Consider the following 24,994-nt stretch of genomic DNA (forward strand, 5'->3'; position numbering starts at 1 on the left):
GTTGGTTTATGGCCAAAGTGACTGACAGGTAAAGCGACCTATTACAGCTCGGTATGGGGCACCATGATTGGACAGTAGCAGGACACGCCTTCAGACGGGCGGAAGTGCTGTGTCGGATCTGGGAAGTGAAGGGTGAGTATACAGCGCGTTGTTTGGTTCTCATTCTACTCCACTAACTAGAGGTTGAGGTCTGTGGACCGTGCCGCGTACAGCATGGGGCCGGGACCACCGACACGGTCTATAGAGGGGCACTTTCAATGTAGAATAGTTGATCCATTGCTACAACTCCTCTCATCCTTAGTAATCGAGCTAGATATTGGCTAAATAAGCATTCTATACAGTGTTCAGTATCCTAACACAACACTGTTATATAATATTAACAGCTGTATTAGCGTACACATGATCGTGCCAACCTCCATGGCCATATAGTGGGTGTCAGTGCCCACCATATAACCATAGGTGGCAACATAACCTCTAAATAATGCAAATACCATGGGCATACCGTGCTATTAACAAGGCCAAACTGAGGCAGATGAAAAGTGGAGGATTTGCCCAAAGCAACCAATCTGCTTTCATTTCTTACCTGTGCTGTAAAAAATGAAAGCTGTAATATGATTGGTTAGTAAGAGCAATTCTTCCAGTTAGCAGTAATTTTGAGGCCTACTAAATACCAGGACCACACTGGGGGGATTTATTATTAGATCCCTAAATTAGATAAAACTAGACCAGACAGGTATAAATCGCGCCAAATTTAGCATAATGGCGCACGCTGTACGATAAATTTTGTACATCTTGCTAGACGCTTCTTTACACCAATATTTTGCAACAAAAAAAATTGGCGCACTGTTAATCTGGCGTGTTTTATGACCCCTCTTAGCCGCATCCCTTTTTGTAGACTCACTTCAAAATTGTGGAGTAAGCTGTAAAAAGTGTCTAAAATACATAATAAATTTGGGGCACGCCATGTACGACACTTTTGCTGCAATTTGTGCCAGAATTATGGTGCTTTTTGCTTAGTAAATGTCCCCAAAATGTGTAAATACAAAGACGTAAAATGGGGGGGGGGGTGATTTATGGAAATTAGTGTAAAGGAAAAAGTTGCGCTCTTGTCCACAGCAGCCAATCAGATTCCCTCTATTTTTTATAGGCTCATTGGACAATAAAAGCAGCATCCTTATAGGCTGGCATGAGCAACTGTAACTGTATGTCATGGCCGGGAAGGGGGGAGTGTGAAGGCTAATATAACTAATACTTAACGGGTTACTAAACGTTTGACAAACTTCTGACATGTCATAGTGAGATGTCAGAAGTTTTGATTGGTGGGGGTCCGAGCACTGAGACCCCCACCAATCGCTAAAACGAAGCGGCAGAAGTTCTCGTGTGAGCGCTCAGCCGTTTTAGTTTCTGTTCGGCTTTTTCTGGAAAACAATGCAGCGGAGTATGGACACAATAGAAAGTCTATGAGCCCGTACTCCGATAAATCGGCTTTCTGGGAAAAGCCGAACAGACAAGAAGTGTCTGAGCGCTCACACTAGCACTTCTGACGTTTCGCTTTAGCAATTGATGGGGGTCTCAGTGCTTGGACCCCACCAATCAAAACTCCTGACATGTCAGAAGTTTGTTGAACGTTTAGTTACCCTTTAATAAAGGGGTAATGTGGGGACCGAAAATTATTAGCAGTGTAGTCACTGCAGTATGTGCGTACACTCGCTAATATACATTCCGGTCCTCTGTCGCGCTGATTCTGAGATTGTAATAGATTTTTTATAACGCTGGCGGGGGACCGGAAGTCTAAGGGTATGTGCACACACACTAATTACGTCCGTAATTGACAGACGTATTTCGGCCGCAAGTCCCGGACCGAACACAGTGCAGGGAGCCGGGCTCCTAGCATCATAGTTATATACGATGCTAGGAGTCCCTGCCTCTCCGTGGAACTACTGTCCCGTACTGAAAACATGAATACAGTACGGGACAGTTGTCCTGCAGCGAGGCAGGGACTCCTAGCATCGTATATAACTATGATGCTAGGAGCCCGGCTCCCTGCAGTGGGTTCGGTCCGGTACTTGCGGCCGAAATACGTCCGTCAATTACGGACGTAATTAGTGTGTGTGCACATACCCTAAGGGTATGTTCACACGCTGAGCCAAAAACGTCTGAAAATACGGAGCTGTTTTCAAGGGAAAACAGCACCTGATTTTCAGACGTTTTTTGAGCAACTCGCTGTTTTCGCGCCAATTTTTCGGCCGTTTTTTGGAGCTGTTTTCAATAGTTTATGAGAAAACGGCTCCAAAAACGTCCCAAGAAGTGTCCTGCACTTCTTTTGACGAGGCTGTAATTTTACGCGTCGTCTTTTGACAGCGATGCGTAAAATGACAGGTCGTCGGCGCAGTACATCGACAAACCCATTGAAAGCAATGGGCAGATGTTTGCAGACGTATTGGAGCCGTCTTTTCAGGCGTAATTCGAGGCGTAAAACACCTCCATTACGTCTGAAAATAGGCGATGTAGCAGTAGTACAGTGATTACATAAGAGTACAGAGAGCCCGTTCACATGATGAAGAGTGCCGCGGCATCTGAGCCTTTAGAAAGAGGAGGGGACACTCTGTCATCTCATCGCCCTCCCCCCCCCCACCGCAAGACGACTCTGAGGTGCCCATGGTTATCATGGCAATACTTGCACACCAATTTCCCTGGCTGGCACATGCGCAGTAGAAGCAGTGTGTTAATACTAAGTTTACTATATATATCCGGCTCTTCCCGGTAACCCTGGACCATATATGGACAGTGATGTCAGGAGCAGAGATGGAGTCCCAGGCAGAGCAAGTAGCGCTCTGCCCGAGACTCCGGCACTGGGCTTGCCCCTGACATCACTGTCTATATATGGCTTTTTCAGAGTTCCAGAGCAGAGCCTGTACTAGTGCTCTGCTCTGGGAGTCCGGCTCTTGGGATGCCCCTGACATCACATTCCGGTCCAGGAGAATCTCCTAACGTCACTGTCTATGAACAGTGATGTCAGGGGCTCCTCCAGCAGAGTGCGTGTGTGGAGGGCACTGTGGTATTCTCTACAGAGGGCACTGTGGCATTCTCTACAGAGGGCACTGTGGCATTCTCTACAGAGGGCACTGTGGCATTCTCTACAGCGGGCACTGTGGCATTCTCTACAGAGAGCACTGTGGCATTCCCTACAGAGAGTACTGGCATTCTTTACAGGGGGCACTGTGGCATGCTCTACAGGGGGCACTGTGGCATTCCCTACAGAGGGTACTGGCATTCTCTACAGAGGGCACTGTGGCATTCCCTACAGAGGGCACTGTGGCATGCTCTACAGAGGGCACTGTGGCATTCCCTACAGAGGGCACTGTGGCATTCCCTACAGAGGGCACTGTGGCATTCCCTACAGAGGGCACTGTGGCATTCCCTACAGAGGGTACTGGCATTCTTTACAGGGGGCACTGTGGCATTCTCTACAGTGGGCACTGTGGCATTCTCTACAGTGGGCACTGTGGCATGCTCTACAGAGGGCACTGTGGCATTCTCTACAGAGGGCACTGTGGCATTCTCTACAGAGGGCACTGTGGCATTCTCTACAGAGGGCACTGGCATTATCTGGGGGTATGGCATTATCTACAGAGGGCACTGTGCCACTGTTTAAAAATTGGCTGCCTAATCTTGCAATTCTTGCGTCTGCAAACGGAGCAGCCAGACTGCATTTAGCGACACATAGACCCTGTTCACACATTTTTTTGACCCGGAAAAGGTGGCAAAAATGGCTGAAAACGCCTCCTATTTACTTCAAACGCCCTATCTTCGGGCGTTTACATCTCTGACCTCCCATTGACATCAATGGGAGGTAGAGAAAGCGTTTTTCACGTCATTTTTGCCCGCAGTGTTCAATGGCCGCGGACAAAAAGCGCAGCAAAATATGTGGTAAATGGCGTGCAGGCAGATAAAAGTCTGCCTCAAAATTCCAGACGCAATTTTGAGGCAGAATTTCCAGCCTGCAAAAACTCTGTGTGAACATACTCTAAGGGTATGTGCACACGATAACGACAATTACGGATGAAATTACGGAGCTGTTTTCAGGAGAAAAAAGCTCCTGCATTTCAGACGTAATTGCTCGTACTCGCGTTTTGCGAGGCGTCAATTACGGCCTTAATTTGGAGCTGTTCTTCATTGAAGTCAATGAAAAACGGCTCAAATTACGTCCCAAGAAGTGTCCTGCACTTCTTTGACGAGGCTGTTATTTTACGCGCCGTCTTTTGACAGCAACGCGTAAAATTACAAGTTGTCGGCACAGAACATCGGCAAACCCATTGAAATGAATGGGCAGATGTTTGCCGACGTATTTGAGCCGTGTTTTCAGGCGTAATTCGAGGCGTAAAACGCCTCGTTTACGCCTGAAAATAGGTTGTGTGAACCCAGCCTTAAACTGGAAAACTGAATTGTTAAAATAAGCACGTGGAGTAAACTCGAAATTTCCGTTAAGTTTAAACCTAGCGGTATTATGAGGGTATGTTCACACGGCTTATTTTGGGATGTTTTTTGGGCCGTAAAAGGCCGAAAACTCAGAAGCAGAACGCCTCCAAACATCTGCCCATTGATTTCAATGGGAAAACGACGTTCTGTTCCGATGGGCTTTTTTTTACACGGCCGTTTTTCAAAACGGCCTAGTAAAAAAAGGGCCGCGAAAAAGAAGTGCATGTCACTTCTTCAGCCATTTTTGGAGCCGTTTTTCATAGACGCTATAGAAAAACGGCCATAAAAAACGCCACGAAAAACGCGAGTGGCTTAAAAAACGTCTGAAAATCAGGAGCTGTTTTCCCTTGAAAACAGCTCCGTATTTTCAGAAGTTTTTTACTAAGCGTGTGAACATAGCCTTATAGTAATGCAGTATTGTTATAGTAATGTAGTATTATAGTAATGTTGTAGTATAGTAATGTAGTATTATAGTAATGTAGTATTATTATAGTAATGTAGTATTATAGTAATGTAGTATTATTATAGTAATGTAGTATTATAGTAATGTAGTATTATTATAGTAATGTAGTATTGTTATAGTAATGTAGTATTATTATAGTAATGTAGTAGTATTATAGTAAGGTAGTAGTATTATAGTAATGTAGTATTATAGTAATGTAGTATTATTATAGTAATGTAGTAGTATTATAGTAAGGTAGTAGTATTATAGTAATGTAGTATTGTTATAGTAATGTAGTAGTATTATAGTAATGTAGTATTGTTATAGTAATGTAGTATTATTATAGTAATGTAGTAGTATTATAGTAAGGTAGTAGTATTATAGTAATGTAGTAGTATTATAGTAATGTCGTATTGTTATAGTGTTGTAGTAGTATTATAGTAATGTAGTATTGTTATAATAATTTAGTATTATAGTAATGTAGTATTATTATAGTAATGTAGTATTGTTATAGTAATGTTGTAGTGTTATAGTAATGTAGTCATGTAGTATTATTATAGTAATGTAGTATTGTTATAGTAATGTAGTATTATAGTAATGTAGTATTGTAATAGTAATCTAGTATTATAGTAATGTAGTATTGTTATAGTAATGTAGTAGTATTATAGTAATGTAGTATTGTTATAGTAATGTAGTAGTATAGTAATGTAGTATTATAGTCATGTAGTATTATTATAGTAATGTAGTATTATAGCAATGTAGTATTGTTATAGTAATGTAGTATTGTTATAGTAATGTAGTATTGTTATAGTAATGTAGTATTATAATAGTAATGTAGTAGTGTTATAGTAATGTAGTATTATAGTAATGTAGTATTATAGTAATGTAGTATTATAGTAATGTAGTATTGTTATAGTAATGTAGTAGTGTTATAGTAATGTAGTATTATTATAGTAATGTAGTATTGTTATAGTAATGTAGTATTGTTATAGTAATGTAGTATTGTTATAGTAATGTAGTATTATAGTAATATAGTATTGTAATAGTAATCTAGTATTATAGTAATGTAGTATTGTTATAGTAATGTAGTAGTATTATAGTAATGTAGTATTGTTATAGTAATGTAGTAGTATAGTAATGTAGTATTATAGCAATGTAGTATTGTTATAGTAATGTAGTATTGTTATAGTAATGTAGTATTGTTATAGTAATGTAGTATTATTATAGTAATGTAGTATTGTTATAGTAATGTAGTATTATTATAGTAATGTAGTAGTGTTATAGTAATGTAGTAGTATTATAGTAATGTAGTATTATAGTAATGTAGTATTATAGTAATGTAGTATTGTTATAGTAATGTAGTATTATTATAGTAATGTAGTATTGTTATAGTAATGTAGTAGTGTTATAGTAATGTAGTATTATTATAGTAATGTAGTATTGTTATAGTAATGTAGTATTGTTATAGTAATGTAGTATTATTATAGTAATGTAGTATTGTTATAGTAATGTAGTATTATTATAGTAATGTAGTAGTGTTATAGTAATGTAGTATTATTATAGTAATGTAGTATTGTTATAGTAATGTAGTAGTGTTATAGTAATGTAGTATTATTATAGTAATGTAGTATTGTTATAGTAATGCAGTATTGTTATAGTGATGTAGTATTATAGTAATGTAGTATTATTATAGTAATGTATTGTTATAGTATTGTAGTATTATAGTAATGTAGTAATATTATAGTAATGTAGTAGTATTATAGTAATGTAGTAGTATTATAGTAATGTAGTATTGTTATAATAATTTAGTATTATAGTAATGTAGTATTATTATAGTAATGTAGTATTGTTATAGTAATGTAGTGTTATAGTAATGTAGTATTGTTATAGTAATGTAGTATTATAGTAATGTAGTATTGTTATAGTAATGTAGTATTGTTATAGTAATGTAGTATTATAGTCATGTAGTATTATTATAGTAATGTAGTATTGTTATAGTAATGTAGTATTATAGTAATGTAGTATTATAGTCATGTAGTATTGTTATAGTAATGTAGTATTGTTATAGTAATGTAGTATTGTTATAGTAATGTAGTATTATAGTAATGTAGTATTATAGTCATGTAGTATTGTTATAGTAATGTAGTATTATAGTAATGTAGTATTATAGTCATGTAGTATTGTTATAGTAATGTAGTATTGTTATAGTAATGTAGTATTATAGTAATGTAGTATTATAGTAATGTAGTATTGTTATAGTAATGTAGTATTATAGTAATGTAGTATTATAGTCATGTAGTATTGTTATAGTAATGTAGTATTGTTATAGTAATGTAGAATTATAGTAATGTAGTATTATAGTAATGTAGTATTGTTATAGTAATGTAGTAGTATTATAGTAATGTAGTATTATTATAGTAATGTAGTATTGTTATAGTAATGTAGTATTGTTATAGTAATGTAGTAGTATAGTAATGTAGTATTATTATAGTAATGTAGTATTGTTATAGTAATGTAGTATTGTTATAATAATGTAGTATTATAGTAATATAGTATAATTGTAGTAATGTAGAATTATTATAGTAATAGTGTTATAGTAAGGCCTCATTTACACAAGCGTAATATACGCTCGTGCGACGCGCGTGCTTTTCACGCGTGTCGTACGCACCTATATTACTCTATGGGGCAGTGCAGACGATGCGTGAATTTTGCGCAGCGCGAGTGCGTTGCGTAAAACTCACGACATGTTCTATAATCGTGCGTTTTTCGCGCATCACGCACCCATTGAAGTCAATGGGTGCGTGAAAACCACGCATGCCGCACGGAAGCACTTCCGTGCGAACTGCGTGATTCGCGCAAGAGCTGTCAAACTGAATGTAAACAGAAAAGCACCACGTGCTTTTCTGTTTACAAACATCCGAACGGAGTGTCTTAGACATGAGCGAACCGAACTTTACCGGGTTCGGCCGAACTCGTTTTGACCGAACCCGGCAGAAGACAGTCACTGTGCAGGGTGCTGAAAGAGTTGAACTGGTTCAGCACCCTGGACAGTGACTTCCGATTCCAATATACGTGAACTTGTAAAAAAAAAAAAAAGTTCTGACTTACCGATAACTCCCGGCTTCTTCCTCTTCTTGGACCAATGGTGGGAAACAAAGTTCTAAGGTTTATCCTTGCCCTTTCCTTTTGTCCACAGCCGAGAAAGCGTTATATACCCAGTTCACACATAGTTTTTTTGACGCGAAAACCGCGTCGGGAATCAGTGTAAAAAAAAACTTCCGGAACTGACTCACATTGATTCCAATGGGAGGCGGAGGCATTTTTTCCGCGGTGGTTTTTAGATGCTCGCAGTAAAAAATGTGGCATGCTCTTTCTTTGCGCGGCTCCGCCTCTGACCTCCCATTGAAATCAATGGGAGCCAGTTTCGGCCGTTTTTGACGCTATTTCCACGTCAAACTCTGTGTGAATTGGGCTGAGCTACAGTATCAGACACAGCCACAGGAATGGGAGAATCACTGCATTTTGCTGATTGGTGAGTTTATGAAATCAATGGGAGGCAAGGAAAGCTATTTTTGCAGCGCTTTTTGGCCCGCGGCGCTCAATGGCTGCGGGCGAAAACTGCTGTGAAAATCACGGCAAGAATTTTCAGACAGGTCAAAATCTGCCTCAAAATTCAAATATCGGCGTCCACGGGTGCTGTGCAGTATTGTATGTAGGTCTCTATAAATTAAATAAGTTTGTCCAGTTTTTTTTGCTTATTTGTAGAATAGGAAATCATGTATATTAGAAAACTGTATTAGAAATGCTGCTTGCATACCTTTCTTAGGCCCTGTTCAAACTGAGTTTTTTGCAGACAGAAAAAATCTGCCTTCAGGAATTTTGCGGCAGATTTTGAACTGCCTGCACGTATTTTCATCCATGTTTTTTCGCCCACGGCCATTGAAGCTAATGCAAGGACTGCAGGCAAAAAACACAGTCCTTTTTGAGATACAGCTGCTTTGTATCCTGTATACAGATCAGATGTATCTAGTACTGAAACCTGTATCCGTCAGTTCAGCAGCACTGACTGATTCAATGATAGCGGGTCCTGCATGTCTCTGACATTTTATCAATCCCATTTAAAGAGGCTCTGTCACCAGATTTTGCAACCCCTATCTGCTATTGCAGCAGATAGGCGCTGCAATGTAGATTACAGTAACTTTTTTATTTTTAAAAAACGAGCATTTTTGGCCAAGTTATGACCATTTTCGTATTTATGCAAATGAGGCTTGCAAAAGTCCAACTGGGCGTGTTGAAAAGTAAAAGTACAACTGGGCGTGTATTATGTGCGTACATCGGGGCGTGTTTACTACTTTTACTAGCTGGGCGTTGTGTATAGAAGTATCATCCACTTCTCTTCAGAACGCCCAGCTTCTGGCAGTGCAGACACAGCCGTGTTCTCCAGAGATCACGCTGTGACGTCACTCACAGGTCCTGCATCGTGTCAGACGAGCGAGGACACATCGGCACCAGAGGCTACAGATGATTCTGCAGCAGCATCGACGTTTGCAGGTAAGTCGATATAGCTACTTACCTGCAAATGCTGATGCTGCTGCAGAATCAACTGTAGCCTCTGGTGCCGATGTGGCCGTCACGATGCAGGACCTGTGAGTGACGTCACAGATCTGCACTGCCAGAAGCTGGGCGTTGTGAAGAGAAGTGGATGATACTTCTCATCAGAGCGCCCAGCTAGTAAAAGTAGTAAACACGCCCCGATGTACGCACATAATACACGCCCAGTTGTACTTTTACTTTAAACACGCCCAGTTGTACTTTTGCAAGCCTCATTTGCAAAAATACGAAAATGGTCATAACTTGGCCAAAAATGCTCGTTTTTAAAAAATAAAAACGTTACTGTAATCTACATTGCAGCGCCTATCTGCTGCAATAGCAGATAGGGGTTGCAAAATCTGGTGACAGAGCCTCTTTAAGTTCACAAGGCTTATATCTTTGGCATCAATTTCTCACATTTTCAAGAAAATGTCCAAAACCAATTTTTTTAGGGACCAGTTCAGTTCTGAAGTGACTTTGAGGGTATACGGCCGAAATATCGGAAGCAGAACGCCTCCAAACATCTGCCCATTGATTTCAATAAGAAAAACGGTGTTCTGTTCCGACGGGGCGTTTTTTTTACGAGCCCGTTTTGAAAAACGGCCACGTAAAAAAAAAACCTGCGAAAAAGAAGTGCATGTCACTTCTTGCTGTTTTTGGAGCCGGTTTTCATTGACTCTATAGAAAAACAGCTCCAAAAAACGGCCGTAAATACCGCAGCGAAAAATGCGAGTGGCTTAAAAAACGCCTGAAAATCAGGAGTTGTTTTCCCTTCAAAACAGCTCCGTATTTTCAGACATTTTTGATTTTGTGTTCGCACATACCCTGAGAGGCCTATATATTAGAATCCCCCAATAAATCACCCCACTTAAAAACTGCACCCCTCAAAGTATTCAAAACAGCATTTAGAAAGTTTCTTAACCCTTTAGGCGTTACACAGGATTTAAAGCAAAGTGGAAGTAAAATTTTAAAATTATTATTTTTTTAAATATGGGAGAAAAAGCATCCCGAAATTTGTACACCATATGTGGTCATAAACTGCTGTTTGAACACATGGCAGGGTTTAGAAAGGAAGGAGCTCAAATTTTGCTGAAATGGTTTTTGGGTGCCATGTCACGTTTGTAAAGCCCCTGAGGGCCAAAAACTGTGGAAACCGCCCAAAAGTCACCCTATTAGGGAAACAAAACCCCCAAGGAATCTAACTAGGAGTATAGTGAGCATTTAGACCCCACAGGTTTTTTGCAGAATTTATTGGAATTGGGCCGTGAAAATGAAAATCGAATTTTATTCAACTAAAATGTTGAATATTTTTCATTTTTACAAGGGTTAAAGCAGAAAAAGCCCCACCAACACTTGTAAAGCAGTTTCTCCAGAGTATGTAAACAACCCATGTGGTCATAAACTGCTGTTTGGACACGGCAGGGCTCAGAATGGCAGGAGCAATGTTTGGCATGTGGATTTTGATGGATTAGTTTATGGGCGCTATGTCGCATTTGCAAAACACCTGAAGTACCAGTACCGTTGAAACCCCCTGAGAAGTGACTCCACTTTAGGATCTACATCCATCAGGGCATTTATCTAGGGGTGTACTGAGCATTTTGACCTAACAGGTATTTGAAAATATATTTTTTTTCCAATAATATGTCATTTTAGCTCTTAATTTTTCATTTTCACAGGGGGAAATAGGAAAAAAAAACACCACACAATTTGTTACATAATTTCTCCCGAGTACGGCAATACCCCATATGTGGCCCTCAACTGCGCTTTGGGCACATGGTAGGGTTTAGAAGGGAAGGAGCACCATTGTCGTTTGAAGCTCAGATTTTGCTGGATCTGTGTTCGGGCGCAAAGCCCCTGAGTTACCAGACTACAGTGGTGAGCCCCGAGAATCCCCAGTTTTGAAACTACACCCCTCAAGACATTTATAATTTGCCTGGATTTATGACAGGGCTCAGAAGCGAAGAGCACCATGCGCATTTGAGGTCAATTTTGTGATTTTCACAGCATTGGCCCACAATTGCAGGGCTCTGACGTCAAATAGTAAAACAAACCCCCAATAAGTGACCCCATTTGGGAAACTACACCACTCAATGCATTTTTTTATAGGGTGTAGTGAGTTTTTTGACCCCACAGGTGTTTTTACTAGAAATTTATGTATCGCGCATGGATCAAAAATTTAAATTTTCCCCTTGTATGCACAATATGTTGTGCCCAGCTTGTGCCACTGAAGACAAATACCTCATAAACTGTTAAGCGGGTTCTCCCGGGTATGGGGATGCAATATATGTGGACGTAAACTGATGTACAGTTCAGGAGGGAAGGAGCGCCATTTGGCTTTTGGAGCCCAGATTTTGCTTGGTAGTTGCTCTGTTTGGGGTTTTATTGGTATTTCAGTTATAATGGGGGGGGGGGGGGTATATGTAATCTGTGCGGAGTACATCAGGGCATTATAAAGTGGTATAATAATGGGTAACTAAATAATAATCCATAGATTCGTGGCCAGTGTCATGCTGATAAATGACGCCCAATCTTATCCCCGTTTTGGAACTCTCTGCACCTTTTGTGTCGCAATATTGTGAGAGCCAGATTTCTTTGATTTATTTTTTCTCCACCAGAGCTGTGTGAGTGATTATTTTGTTGCAGGACAATCTGTAGTTTTTATTGGTTTCATTTTGGGGTACATGCGACTTTTTGATCCATTTTTATTCTATTTTTTGAGAGGCTTGGTGACCAGAAAGCAGCAATTCTGGTATTTTATTATTTTTCTGTTTTTACAGCGTTTACTATAAATGACATATTTATAGATACGATTCCGGCTTTACCAAATGTATGTCTTTTTTAGTGTGTTCTACAGCGTTTGCACAATAAAATCACTTTTTTAAAGAAAATTATTTATTTTTTGTGTTGCATTACTCCACGAGCCATAAACTTTTTTTTATTTAACCTGTTAGTGACCGCCCCATAGTGTTTTTACGGCGGCCACTAACAGGCTTTATTCTGATGCATAAGCCTTTTTATGTCGCTGCATCGGAATAAATAAACAGAGCAGGGAGCTGTGAAATCTCCCTGCTCGCAGCTGCCAGAGGTAGCTGAAGGATGGGGGCGTCCCTGCTCGAAGGTGTGAGATCGATATTCGTATCGATCTCACCCGCTTAACCCTTCAGATGCGGTGCTCAATAGCGTGCACCGCATCGGAGTGGTTTTGGAGAGAGGGAGGGAGCTCCCTCTCATCCCACCGACACCCGGCGATAAGATCGCCGAGTGTCTCTGTCTCAGATGGCAGCCGGGGGCCTAATAAAGGCCCCCAGGTCTGCCTGTGGTGAATGCCTTCTAGATCATGCCGGAGGCATGTCCTAGCAGATGCCTGTCCGTTTTACACGGAGAGGCAGTAATACACTGCAATACAAAAGTATTGCAATGTACTATAAATGCGATCGGATAATCACATACTGAAGTCCCCTAGTGGGACTAGTAAATAAGTGAAAAAAAAAGTTTAATAAAAAGTGAGAAAAAAAAATGAAAAACCCACTTTTCCCCCTTACAAACTGCTTTATTATTAACAAACAAAATAAAGTTAAAAAGTTACACATATTTGATATCGCCGCGTCCGTATCGACCCCGACTATAAACTTATTACATCATTTAACCCGCACGGTGAACGTCGTAAAAAATAAGATAAAAAAATTGCTATTTTCTTTTAATCCAGCCTTAAAATAAAATGTGATTAAAAAGTGATCAAAAAGTGGCATCTAAATATAATGGTGGTTTCTCTTGGCTCAAATACCCACAAAATCTCTCTCAGACCGGAGCTGGCAAAACTAAATTGGGTATGATCCAACAAATACCCTAAATAGCATATATAAAGTACAGTGAAGTTTACCGCTCAGACGGCACTGGTAACAGTCCAATATCATTCAGTATGGACTCTCTCCCAGAAAAATGCAGTGGACAGTCCGCAATCCAATGAGGGTGTGGATGGTAATTCTTATCCTTGTAGTTCCACCAAGCTCCTTATCGTCTCCCTCCACATTCAAAAAACTCCTGGTAGGAAAAGGATCTTATGTCTCTAATAGATGGAAAAAGGAAGACACATAGTGCAACACCCTCTGAAAAAGATTGCTCCACGCCAAGTTTAATCCATACTCACAGAAGTAACAAGAAATAAAAGCATCAAGGTAAGTAAAAATCTTTAAAATTTCTAGGCGGCACGCCAAACACTTAGGGCGAGAGTGTTTGGCGTGCCGCCTAGAAATTTTAAAGATTTTTACTTACCTTGATGCTTTTATTTCTTGTTACTTCTGTGAGTATGGATTAAACTTGGCGTGGAGCAATCTTTTTCAGAGGGTGTTGCACTATGTGTCTTCCTTTTTCCATCTATTAGAGACATAAGATCCTTTTCCTACCAGGAGTTCTTTGAATGTGGAGAGAGACGATAAGGAGCTTGGTGGAACTACAAGGATAAGAATTACCATCCACACCCTCATTGGATTGCGGAGTGTCCACTGCATTTTTCTGGGAGAGAGCCCATACTGAATGATATTGGACTGTTACCAGTGCCGTCTGAGCGGTAAACTTCACTGTACTTTATAAAAAGTGGCATCTACTCCAAAATGGTACCGATAAAAACTACAAGTCGTCCCGGCGAAAAAATAAAAACGTTACGGCTCTTCAAATATGGAGACACAAAAATAATTTTGAAAGAAAAGTGTTTTCACTGTGTAAAATTAGTAAAACATACAAAAACGATACAAATTTGGTATCGTTGCAATCGCAACAACCCGCTGAATAAAGTTATTGTGTTATTCATACCACACGGTAAACGGAGTAAATTCAGGACGCAAAACAGTGTGGCGAAATTGCTGTTTTTTTTCTATCCCCCCCCAAAAAAGTTACTAAAAGTTAATAAATAAATTCTATGTACCCCAAAATGGTGCTATTAAAAATTACAACTTGTCCCGCAAAAAACAAGACCTTATACAGCTATGATGACGCAAAAATAAAAAGGTTATAGATCTTAGAATGAGACGATGGAAAAACGTAAAAAATGGCTTGGTCATTAAGCTCTAAAATAGGCTGGTCATTAAGGGGTTAAAAAAAACTGAGGGATTGTTTTTTTGTGGGACAGGCTATAGTTTTAATTGGTACAATTTTGGGGTACATGCAACTTTTTAATCCCTTTTTATTCCATTTTTTGGGAGGTGAAGTGGCCAAAATATAGCGATTCTGGCATTGTTTTTTTTTTGTATTTTTTTTATGGTGTTCACCTTGTGGGATAAAGAACATAATAGTTACAGTTCGGCTAGTTATGGATGTGGCGATGCCAAATATGTATAGTTTTTATAATGTATTCATTTTTTTATAAAATACTTTATTCTTCTGCAAATATTTTGTAATTTTTTTTTAAACTTTTTTTTTTTAGTCCCACGAGGGGACTTGAAGGTCCTACTGTCTGATTGCTGTTATAATATGCTGCAAAACTTATGTATTGCAGTGTATTACACCTGACAGGCAGACTATTAGGACCTTCCTCTGGTAGATGACAGACCTGGAGGCCATTGTTAGGACTCCGGTTGCTATAGCAACCATCAGCACCCTGCAATCACGTCTCGGGGTACTCCGATGGCGTTCTAACACCTTAGATGCCGTGGTCGCTATTGACCGCTGCATCTAAGGGATTAATCAGTGGGGACCACCGTGATTGGTCCCAGGGGAATGAGCTGTGATAGGCTGCTTTCCAAGACGTGGCATACAAGTGGCTGGGAAAAATGGGGGCCGTACTAAAGATGCGCCCTACTATTACTAAGCTGAGCGCGAACAATGCACTCAGCGCGACATAATAGTACTGCGCGGGTCGTTAAGGGGTTAGTTAGTATATAGGAATATTTTATTTGAATTATACTATAACAATATCTGAAGTTCTTGAAGTTCATTACTACAAACAACCTATTTCGATCATTTTGAGTATTGTATCATACACTGATGAAGAAGCCTTCAGACTTTTTTCTTTTGTGTTGTAATAGTACAGTGATACTAAGGACCAGCGCGGCGCCAATTTTGTTACATTTTCCAGACCGTTTTATAACGTTGCATTTTCTATTTCTTTTTTTCTAGGGTACGTAGCACCAATGAGGATGATTGAGAGCCTGGATTTTGGGGACGTGGCATCCTGCAAGGATATGTGGGCTGAGATTTGCCCCTGTACGCCAGACATCCAGGAAGTGAACCTGTCCGAATCCTTTTCAGACTCTTTCCTGTGTCCACGTCCTAGTGAAATACCGCAGAACGCTGCCCCATCCTACTCCCCAAAACCTTGGGCTCCATTACAAGATTCCGAAATCTACTTAGCATCTTTAGGTCAGTAGAGCAAGTCCTTTCTGCTTTTCTATATTTTCTACACATCCCTTTCGTTCAGGTTTTATCGGTATTCTGCCATTAATGTCGTTTTGTTCTTTATATTTTACTTAGTATTGCCAACAATGGAAAGTGTTGCATTCTTAAACCTGACAATTTATAATAAATGTATTTTACACTAATCAGCCATAACATTAACCCCTTAACCACCGTCATTTTTCGTTTTTAAGTTTTAGTTTTTCACTCCCCGCCTTCCAGGAGCCATAACATTTTTGTTTTTCCGTCAATAGAGTGGGGTGAGGGCTTATTTTTTGCGGGAGGAGTTGTAGTTTCTATTGGCTCCATTTAAAGTACCATATAATGTACCGGGAAACGGAAAACAAATTCTTTGTGGGGTGGAATTGGATAAAAATGAATACCTACATTGTTTTTTGGGTTGTTGTTTCTACAGCTCGATAAATGGCCAGGATTTTCTCTTAAAAAAAGTAAATAATTACATCTCAGCCCCCCCCCCCCCTCCTATTTCATTGCTTGTTATTTCAGCAGGGGCCTGCCTTCCCATAAAGGCCAATGAGTAGGTGGTATCCCTTTAGTTTGGCTATATCCTAGACCCTGGTTGTCCTCATTAAATTGTCCATATAAAAGTCCCAAGACTGCAGTGTCAGTGTGCTCTCGTCCCTCCATTTAGACATGTTTGTTCTTCTTCTTCTTCAGGCTTACGTGAAAGCCCTAAGGTCCCATGCACACGACCGTGTTCGATCCGTGATATACAGTTTGCATGTCCCGGACCGAACACAGTGCAGGGAGCCGGGCTCCTAGCGTCATACTTATCTATGACGCTAGGTGTCACTGCCTCGCTGAGGGACAACTGTCTCGTACTGTAATCATGTTTTCGGTACGGGACAGTAGTTCCGTGGACCGCCAGTGACACCTAGCGTCATAGATAAGTATGACGCTAGGAGCCCGGCTCCCTGCACTGTGTTCGGTCCGGGACATGCGGACTGTATATCACAGACCAAACGCGGTCGTGTGCATGGGGCCTAAGGGGAATATAATATTTTTTGGAGGGCCCTTTTCAGGCCCTCTTTACACTAGTAAAGTAATGGTGCAGTCTTGAATAAGTCCATGTCATATGGATTAGATCGTCACTGGTAGATTTGCACCTTGGACATTTATCTTTTTTTTTTTTTGCAAAATTTACTTAGCATTTTTTACATATAATAATAATTAAGACACTCTTTATAGGATTTGTTTTGTGTCATTTTTTATAGATTCTTCTCAGTGAGTCATTACATTGGTGCAAAGACAAACCCTCCAGCATCCGTTTCCATTTCCCCTAGATTAAGGGACTATAGTCCTGTATCTGCATTCCCCAGAATTTTATATATTCTAGACAACAGACATTTTAAAACAAAATTGACACATTGAGAGTAATAAAATATGTCTTGAGTGCCCAACGGATATTCCTCCCTTAGTTTATCAAACGTTTTTATCTTACCTACCTTAAATATTTTATGTTACACCATGTTCTCCCAAATTTTTAAGTTTTATTCTGAGTAGTGTATTCCCAATATCCTTCAATATTTTTGCGTCTTTTTTTACTGTGTCCCAAACTTTTTGTAACATGAAGCCCATTGGCAATTATTTTTTCACTTCTAAAGTGGCCATTATCCCTGTTTCTAGGAACCGCAATTATGTAGTGTATATTTTTTTTCTTTCAGGAAATATTTGATCAGTTTATCATTGCAGCCATTTATATATTACAGCTGTGAAAGTAAAGAAGTGCTAACCCTCCATTTGTAGCTTGAAGATATAATGTTTCTAATTTGATGTGGGGGTGCTCTGTATCCACCCCAGCCTGTAGATTGAATACATTTTCTAGTATACAGCATATATACACTACCAGTCAAAAGTTTTAGAATACCTACATTTTTCCAATTTTATTTACACAGTTGAATGCCTCAAATGTACTTTGAAATGAAAGCATAGAAGAAATAAACAAGTTCAAATGAATAAAAATAAAAGATTACCTTTGTTTCCACAACTTAAATCTCGATTTTTGACTCTTCAAAGTCGCCACCACTAGCGGATATAACAGCTTTACACGATCGAGGCATTCTTTCTACAATTGCATTCAGATATTGTTCCGAAATTTCTTCCCAACATTGTTGCAGAAGTTCTCACAAATGTGCTGCACGTGTAGGTTGCTTTGCTTTCACCCTTCTGTCCAGTTCATCCCAAACAAGCTCAATGGGGTTTTAGTCTGGAGACTTTGGAGGCCATTCCATTCTTTAAAGCCTTCCAGCTTCTTCTTGTCTTCTTAGGTAGTTCTGACATAACCTAGAATTATATTTTGGATCATTGTCTTGCTGTAATATGAACCTCTGACCAAGTAGGTGTACACCAGAGGGTATTGCATGGCCCATCAAAATTCTGTGGTAGCCCTTTTTCTCCAGTATGCCAGTAACCCTGTCCAAGTTGCCAACTCTGGATCCAGCAAAAGAGCCAAGACCATCGGGCTTCCTCCTCCATGTTTGACAGTCGGTGTCACACACTGAGGAAGCATCTTATCACGTACTCTACGACGTACTAAAACCCTGCGTGACTAACCAAAAATGTCAAATTTTGATTCATCGGTCCGTAAGACCTTCTTCCACTCTTCTGTAGTCCACTGGTGATGCTGCTTGGCCCAGGCAAGTCTCTTTCTCTTTTTTTTTTTATTTGCAATCTTGGCAGTGGCTTTCTTGCTGATAATCGACCTGTCGAACCTGCAGATTGAAGTCTTCTCTTTACAGTTAAAATGGAAACTTGTTTATTCTGTGCTGCATTAAGCTGGGCTTAAAGGGATCCTGTCATCAACATCTTACCTGTCAAACTCGCCTGACCCCTCAATGGCCGCAGCTGTCCAGAGTTCATTCCTGTTCTCTTCTTTCCTGAAGTCCTCCTCTGTCAGTAAATGTAGTCGTTTAAACTCTTCCCGCCTTTTATGGTAATTAGTTTTCCCTCTGGGACTCAGCTTCTTAACCCCGCCCACCGCCGGCACCTGTCCGGCCCTGACTGGCTAAGGAGCTGTCAATCAAAAAGAAGGAGGTGGAGTCCACTCTGAGACGCTGGAGGAATGAAAATCTGACTCTTTTCAGATGAAGATTTGACTCTTTTCTGCTCATTTGCATACGGCGTGGGACCACTGAAAAACGGAATACTAAAGCTACAGAGCTTACTTAGAACATATTTATAGCTTAGATGACAATGATTTTTCACCCACTTTCACCAGGTATTGCTGGCTTTATAGCTAAAATGCTGGTGACAGGTTCCCTTTAAAGATTTTGTGCTGCATTAAGCTGGGCTTAAAGATTTTGTGCGGCGAGGCGCCGATCACGCAAACTGTTGACTCTCAAGAGCTTGTCATCTGATTTTGCAGTGGCCTTTGGTCTGCCAGACCTCTACCTGTCAGAGTTTCCACCAGTTTCCAAGTGCCTTTTGATGGTATAGGAAACTGTACTGACTGCCACCTTGGCTTTCTTGGCAATTTCTCTGTAGGACAGACCTACACTTCTAAGGGTTATAATTGTCTGTCTGTCTTCTTTTGTTAATTGCCGTTTTCTTGCCATTATGATATCAATGTGCTCTGTCCCGAAGAGCAAAACTGTCCAAATCCTGCCCTACAGGGTGTTGCGATGCAGTCTGATCCAACATGAGTTATTATAGAATCAGAGAGTTTGAAAGTAATCTCCAATAGTTGAGACACCTGTAGGAATAGTTTGCATCAAATTTCAAACCATAATTTGCTTTCTGTGTTGCGGAGCAGCTGTCCTTGATGTCTTCCCTGAAAAAATCAGAAATTCAGACTATTGTTGGGTCTGAAGTTAAAAATTCATATTATTTTTTATGTTTCTAACTAACTTTTTGAACCTTTGAACCATTTCATGTTAATTGCTGTACTAGAACCATGTTAATGTAAAAAAATAACTGGAGAAATTGAGGTGTTCTAAAATTATATATATATATATATATATATATATATATATATATATATACATAATATATAATGATTTTTCATTTTATAATTTCAGAACGCAGGTTGCAGAAGATTAAAGGTCAGAACCGTGAAGTGACATCCAAGGACATGTTACTTTCGCTAGGTCAAGCAAAAAAAGAATGCTGGGACAGATTTCTACAGGAATCCTCTGAAACAGAAGCCTATTTTGGAACAAGTGAAGTTGACAATAGGTACTGAGAGACAAGCCATTATTTATTAGAGTGCATTATAGACATCTACCGGAATAAAATAAATCATTGTTTTGTTAAAAGATAATTCCCACTAGATAATGATGCAGTGTGGAGAATCGGATAAAGACGTAAAGAATATCTTATCAGAACAGCGAATTACACGCTGTCTGTGTGTCTGTAGAGGAAACTTACTAGTTAATAAAGTCCTGTGATCACAGCAGCATGGTCACTGACGCACACAGCAGTCTCGGTAGCGTGAGAGGGCTGGCAAGTGTAATGTAAACTAGCCGGTTTCGAGAAACATTCTTGGGCTGCAGCTTTACTGTGTCTGTTACATGGCAGACAATGACAACTTCTTGTTACTGAATTAGGAAGGAGGGGTCCGCAAAGCCTCCAATTCATGGCAGGTAGAACATATAGACATCCCATATATCTCCATAAAAGTAACTTTCCCCTAAATTCCAGAAATATATTCAACTCCAGAATCTGTTATTGCAGTGTTCATGAAAGGAGTTTTCCCATCTTGGACATTAATGGCATATCCACAGGATATGCCGTAAATATCCGATAAATGCGAGCCCCATCTCTGGGATCCGCACCTATCTCTAGGATGGGGCCCCTGACCCCATCCTACATTCTCTTTCTCCCACTGCTCTCTGGCCACTGATTGGGGAGGTGATCGGGAGTACGGAAACAGCTGCGCTACGCTGTATTGGTAACCCCTATACAAGTGAATGGGCGTTACGGAAGAAGCGTTGCACAGTGAGCTATTCTGTTTCTCTATTTCCGACCACCCTGTCAGTCACGGGTGGGAGAGAAGGAGAAGGTAGGACAGTGGTCAGGGGGCCCAGTTCTAGAGTTAGGTGCAGATTTTACATAGGACGATTATCGGGCAGACGAGCGTTCATATAACGGGAACGATCAGCAGATGACCAAGCACACGCTCGATCATCTGCTGGTCGTATCGTTTAAAAAAAAGTAAAATATTATCGTTGTCGGCAGCACATCTTGGTGTGTAGACAGGGAGACGCGCTGCCGACATGATAATAATGTATGGGGACGAGCGATCGGAGTAACGACCGCTCGTCCACATCCATAGCTCCGTGTGACATGAGCAAACGAGCGCCGATCAACGATGTCTCGTTGATCGGCGCTCGCTGCACCGGCTGCTTATCGGCCAGTGTAAAAGGGCCTTAAGAGATGAGACGGACATCTATCAAGAAGGCGAAAGACGCAATCCAGTCCCTCAGCATTACATCTCCAGGCATATTAAAGCACAAATCATTACCCTTGCTTAGTCTCAGTGTTTTGGATTTTATTTTTAACCGCCTACGCCTATTGATTTTTTTTCCTTTTTTTCAATTCTCACATTTTCAGCAATCTAGAACATTTGAAGAGGTGGCTGCAGCCAGAGAAAGTGGCCATAAATGCAGAGGAAATACAGTTTCTAATACCTGGCAAATCTCAGCCGATAAATGGTGAAAATGAGCAGGACTCTACTACTACTGTCGAACAGTGAGATCCGCTGTGCTGCTAGTACCCAGCTGTATTATCTGAAGGTCTATATAGTCCAGTAGTTGCAGGGGACAATATATCCTTAATTCTAGGTTTACTAAGACACCCTTTACCACTTAACACTTTCAGCTCAGATACCGTTATCATGTAATACAATATAGCTTGATATAATAAAAACATGGTAAATATGTCTTTTTACATTTTATTTATATTGCTTCGGAAACTGGGTTGCTTTAGGCTCGGGCTGCACAGTGAACCAAGTTGCCCTCAAGTAAAGTTACTCTAAGGCCTTGTTCACACGCCGCTCAAAAAAACCCATGTGTAAACGCATCAAAAACGCTAGCGTTTTTGCAAAGCGCTTTTTAAATTACAGGCGGTTTTTATGTGTGTTTTTGCGGCGTTTTTTGGCACATTTTCGGGCACGTAATTAGGAATTCCATTGACTATAGGAATTAGGGGCGTTTCTTAAACACGTCCTATGCACTACAATGCGTTTTCCCATTGATGTAAATGGGAAGCTTAAAGCAAGCATTTTTGACGCGTTTTTCGGCACGTAAAACACGGCAAAAACGCATCAAATACACACCTAGTGAACCAGGCCTAAAACTGCAGTGCAATTTCATTATTCCAAAAGGAAGGGAGGAGACGACAGGCATCACAATTTTGTGCAACCTTGTGTAGCCCACGCTTAAATGTTGGCTCGGAACTGCGCACGAAAATCACGCACAGCACATGGACCCATTAATTTCAATGGGGCCGTTCACGAATGCGTGAGTTTTCACGCAGCGAGAGTCCGCTGCGTGAAACTCACTGCATGTCCTATATTGGTGCGTTTTCACGCACCTACGCACCCATTGAAGTCTATGGGTGCGTGAAAACCACGCACTGCACACGGATGCACATCCGTGTGCGGTGCGTGATTTGCGCATCAATTCGATTGGAAAAAAAAAGGATGTGCTTTGCGAGTGCGTGAATAATGCATTCTCCTCGCATAACGCAACACACACACGGATCAGATTCACGCGCGTTTTTCATGCTCGTGTGAATAAGGCCTTACACCAAATACTGTGTGAACAAATACCTTGATTTACATTCCTACAAATATTATATTTGCTTTGTTACAACTCTAGATTTTGCTCTAAATTAAATGGGTTGTCCAGGATAAGAAAAAAGGCACTACTTTTTTTCCTCAGAAACTGCGCCATGTCTGTCTATGAACTGTGTGAATGTGCATGGAGCTGCAATAATAGACGCAAGCCTTGCATAAGAGTGAGTGGTGCTGTCCCTGGCAAATCCTTTTATTTCTAGTCCTAGACAACCCATTAATGTTCTTACATTCCTACTTCTATTTGTGCACATGCTGGTTAAACCGCTAAAACTATTTAAAGTAATTTTAGTATTTTTTTTTGTGATAGGGTTTTTTTCCCACCATTTTTACACATGTAGGGCCTTTTTTTAATTAAATCTAACGTGGAGTAGTTGCAATGGCAACCAATTAGGTCGCTGTTTTCATATTCCAAAGAGCCTCTGAAAAATGAAAGGATGGAATCTGATTGGTTGTCGTGGCCAACTACTCCACTTTTGCACCAGTTTTATTAAATCTTCTCCATTGTATTTTATTTTTTTTCATTATTGTGCTTTTCATATGTGAAATACATTTTTGAACTACAATTTTTTTTTTACCTGGTTAATAAAATAAAATAGAATGTATTTGTGTGCCCTTGTTAGAAGAATTTGCATCAGATCTGGCTCTTCTGATACGGTTGGTAACAGGCAATTGTTAGGTTTTTAAATTATTAGTTTTTTTCAACCTTTCTTCCAAAATGTCTTGGAGCGATATTAGTATTTTCTATATTTTTACTTTACACTACATTTTGACTGTAACAAGAGCTGCCATAAACATGGATATTCCCTGACAACGTCACATTGTCGCTTTCTCTATTGTATAAACCGCAACCATTGGATGGCAGAATAAGCAAAAATAAACTAATTACAAACGTTTGCTTTCTCTACTGGGTATCTGCCCCTGACCTGTAATTCTATGGACCGCCGCTATTCCAGAATGTCCTAAAAAGATGGAAGACGTATGAGCGGTCAATTAAGAGTTACATAATGCATTTAGTCTATGAAACGAAACTGTGTTATATGTGTAATTTGCCAATGTCAATTTCTATCTTGGGGGAAAAAAAAAAAATCATCTATATATTTGTACCTTAGTGGCGCTCACATCCAAGTACTAACACCATCCACTGGCCAGCAGTCCGCATGTGGACTATTGCCGATGCTGTTGTCATTCTCGCCATCTTGCTGTATGAGAAGTGAGGAAGGAGGACTTGCTCTCTTGAATTCTGCCAGAGCAGGTTCACTAGTACAACCGAGCTCCAACCCTAACCTGATAGCAACCACATTGCAGTACATTTCCCTTTGTGTTGTTTTGTGTGAATACAGCAGTGGGTTTTATAATAAAGACTACTTTAAAAAAATAAATAAATAAGTGTTCTTACTTTATTTGCTAAATTTTTTAAAAATCTCTTGATAATGGTTGTCCTACAGGCTAAGGCCCCATGCACACAAACTTATTTTTGCGGCCGCAATTCAACCCCATTCATTGTAATGGACCCATGCACACGACCTTGGATTCTACAGTCCGGGCATTGCCCGGGAGCCTGGACCGGAAAAAGATAGGACATGTGCCTAGCCATGTGCACGGCCCGTGATTTGCGGGCAGCCGCGGGTGACACTCCGCGGCCGTCCGAGCCGCAAATCACAGCCCGTGAACACCACTACGGTCATGTATATCTTAGATTTTTTTTTACCATTAACCCCTTCTTGCTGAAGCCAATTTTGACCTGCCTGACCGCCTCATTTTTCAAATTTGACATGTCACTTAATGTGGTAATAACTTTGGAGTGTTTTTACTTATCCAAGCGATTCGGAGATTGTTTTGTCATGACACATTGTACTTTACGGTAGTGGTAAAACTTGGTCGATACATTCAGTGTTTTATTTGTGAAAAACACCAAAATTTATTGAAAATTTGAGCAAATGAGCATTTTCTGAATTTAAGGTGAAATTCACACGAACGTGTGCGATTTTTGCGCGTTGCAGTTCCGTGTGTCATCAGTGAATGGTGCGTGGCTGTGTGATTTTCACGCATATGCCATCTTTATGACACGCGGTTTTGAGGTTGAGAAAAAGAAATGAAGGAGGTGGTTTTATTCTTCCCTTCATTTCTTGATCTACTGCTGTGCGAATCACGCGCAGCACATGGAAGTGTGTCCGTGTGCCACGCGTGATTTTCACGCACCCATTGACTTGAATGGGTGCGTGATGCACGAAAAACGCACAAGTATAGGACATGTCATGAGTTTTACGCAGTGGAGACAC

At 40.2% G+C, this 24,994-nt stretch overlaps 1 protein-coding gene across 2 annotated transcripts; it reads left to right on the forward strand.

Annotated features, from left to right (window-relative positions):
- Nucleotides 1-34: 34 nt before the first annotated feature.
- Nucleotides 35-21,798, forward strand: CCDC32 (coiled-coil domain containing 32). Of its 2 annotated transcripts, none has more exons than XM_075844813.1 (4): nt 35-132; nt 15,623-15,865; nt 19,936-20,092; nt 21,470-21,798. In XM_075844813.1, the coding sequence occupies exons 1-4, from the start codon at nt 54-56 to the stop codon at nt 21,609-21,611; spliced, it is 621 nt and encodes a 206-aa protein (XP_075700928.1). In that variant the 5' UTR covers nt 35-53; the 3' UTR covers nt 21,612-21,798. The 2 variants fall into 2 exon arrangements, with proteins under 2 accessions (XP_075700928.1, XP_075700929.1); XM_075844814.1 differs by lacking the exon at nt 35-132 and adding an exon at nt 10,841-11,121.
- The last annotated feature ends 3,196 nt before the right edge of the window (nt 21,799-24,994 follow it).

This window comes from Rhinoderma darwinii, chromosome 12, assembly GCF_050947455.1.
Source record: "Rhinoderma darwinii isolate aRhiDar2 chromosome 12, aRhiDar2.hap1, whole genome shotgun sequence".
Lineage (NCBI taxonomy): Eukaryota > Metazoa > Chordata > Amphibia > Anura > Rhinodermatidae > Rhinoderma > Rhinoderma darwinii.

Coding starts and splice junctions, on each gene's coding strand:
- CCDC32 (XM_075844813.1), top strand. CDS start 54: ATGGGGCACCATGATTGGACAGTAGCAGGACACGCCTTCAGACGGGCG. Junction 133..15,622: donor TCGGATCTGGGAAGTGAAGG/GTGAGTATACAG, acceptor CTTTTTTTCTAG/GGTACGTAGCACCAATGAGG. Junction 15,866..19,935: donor AATCTACTTAGCATCTTTAG/GTCAGTAGAGCA, acceptor TTATAATTTCAG/AACGCAGGTTGCAGAAGATT.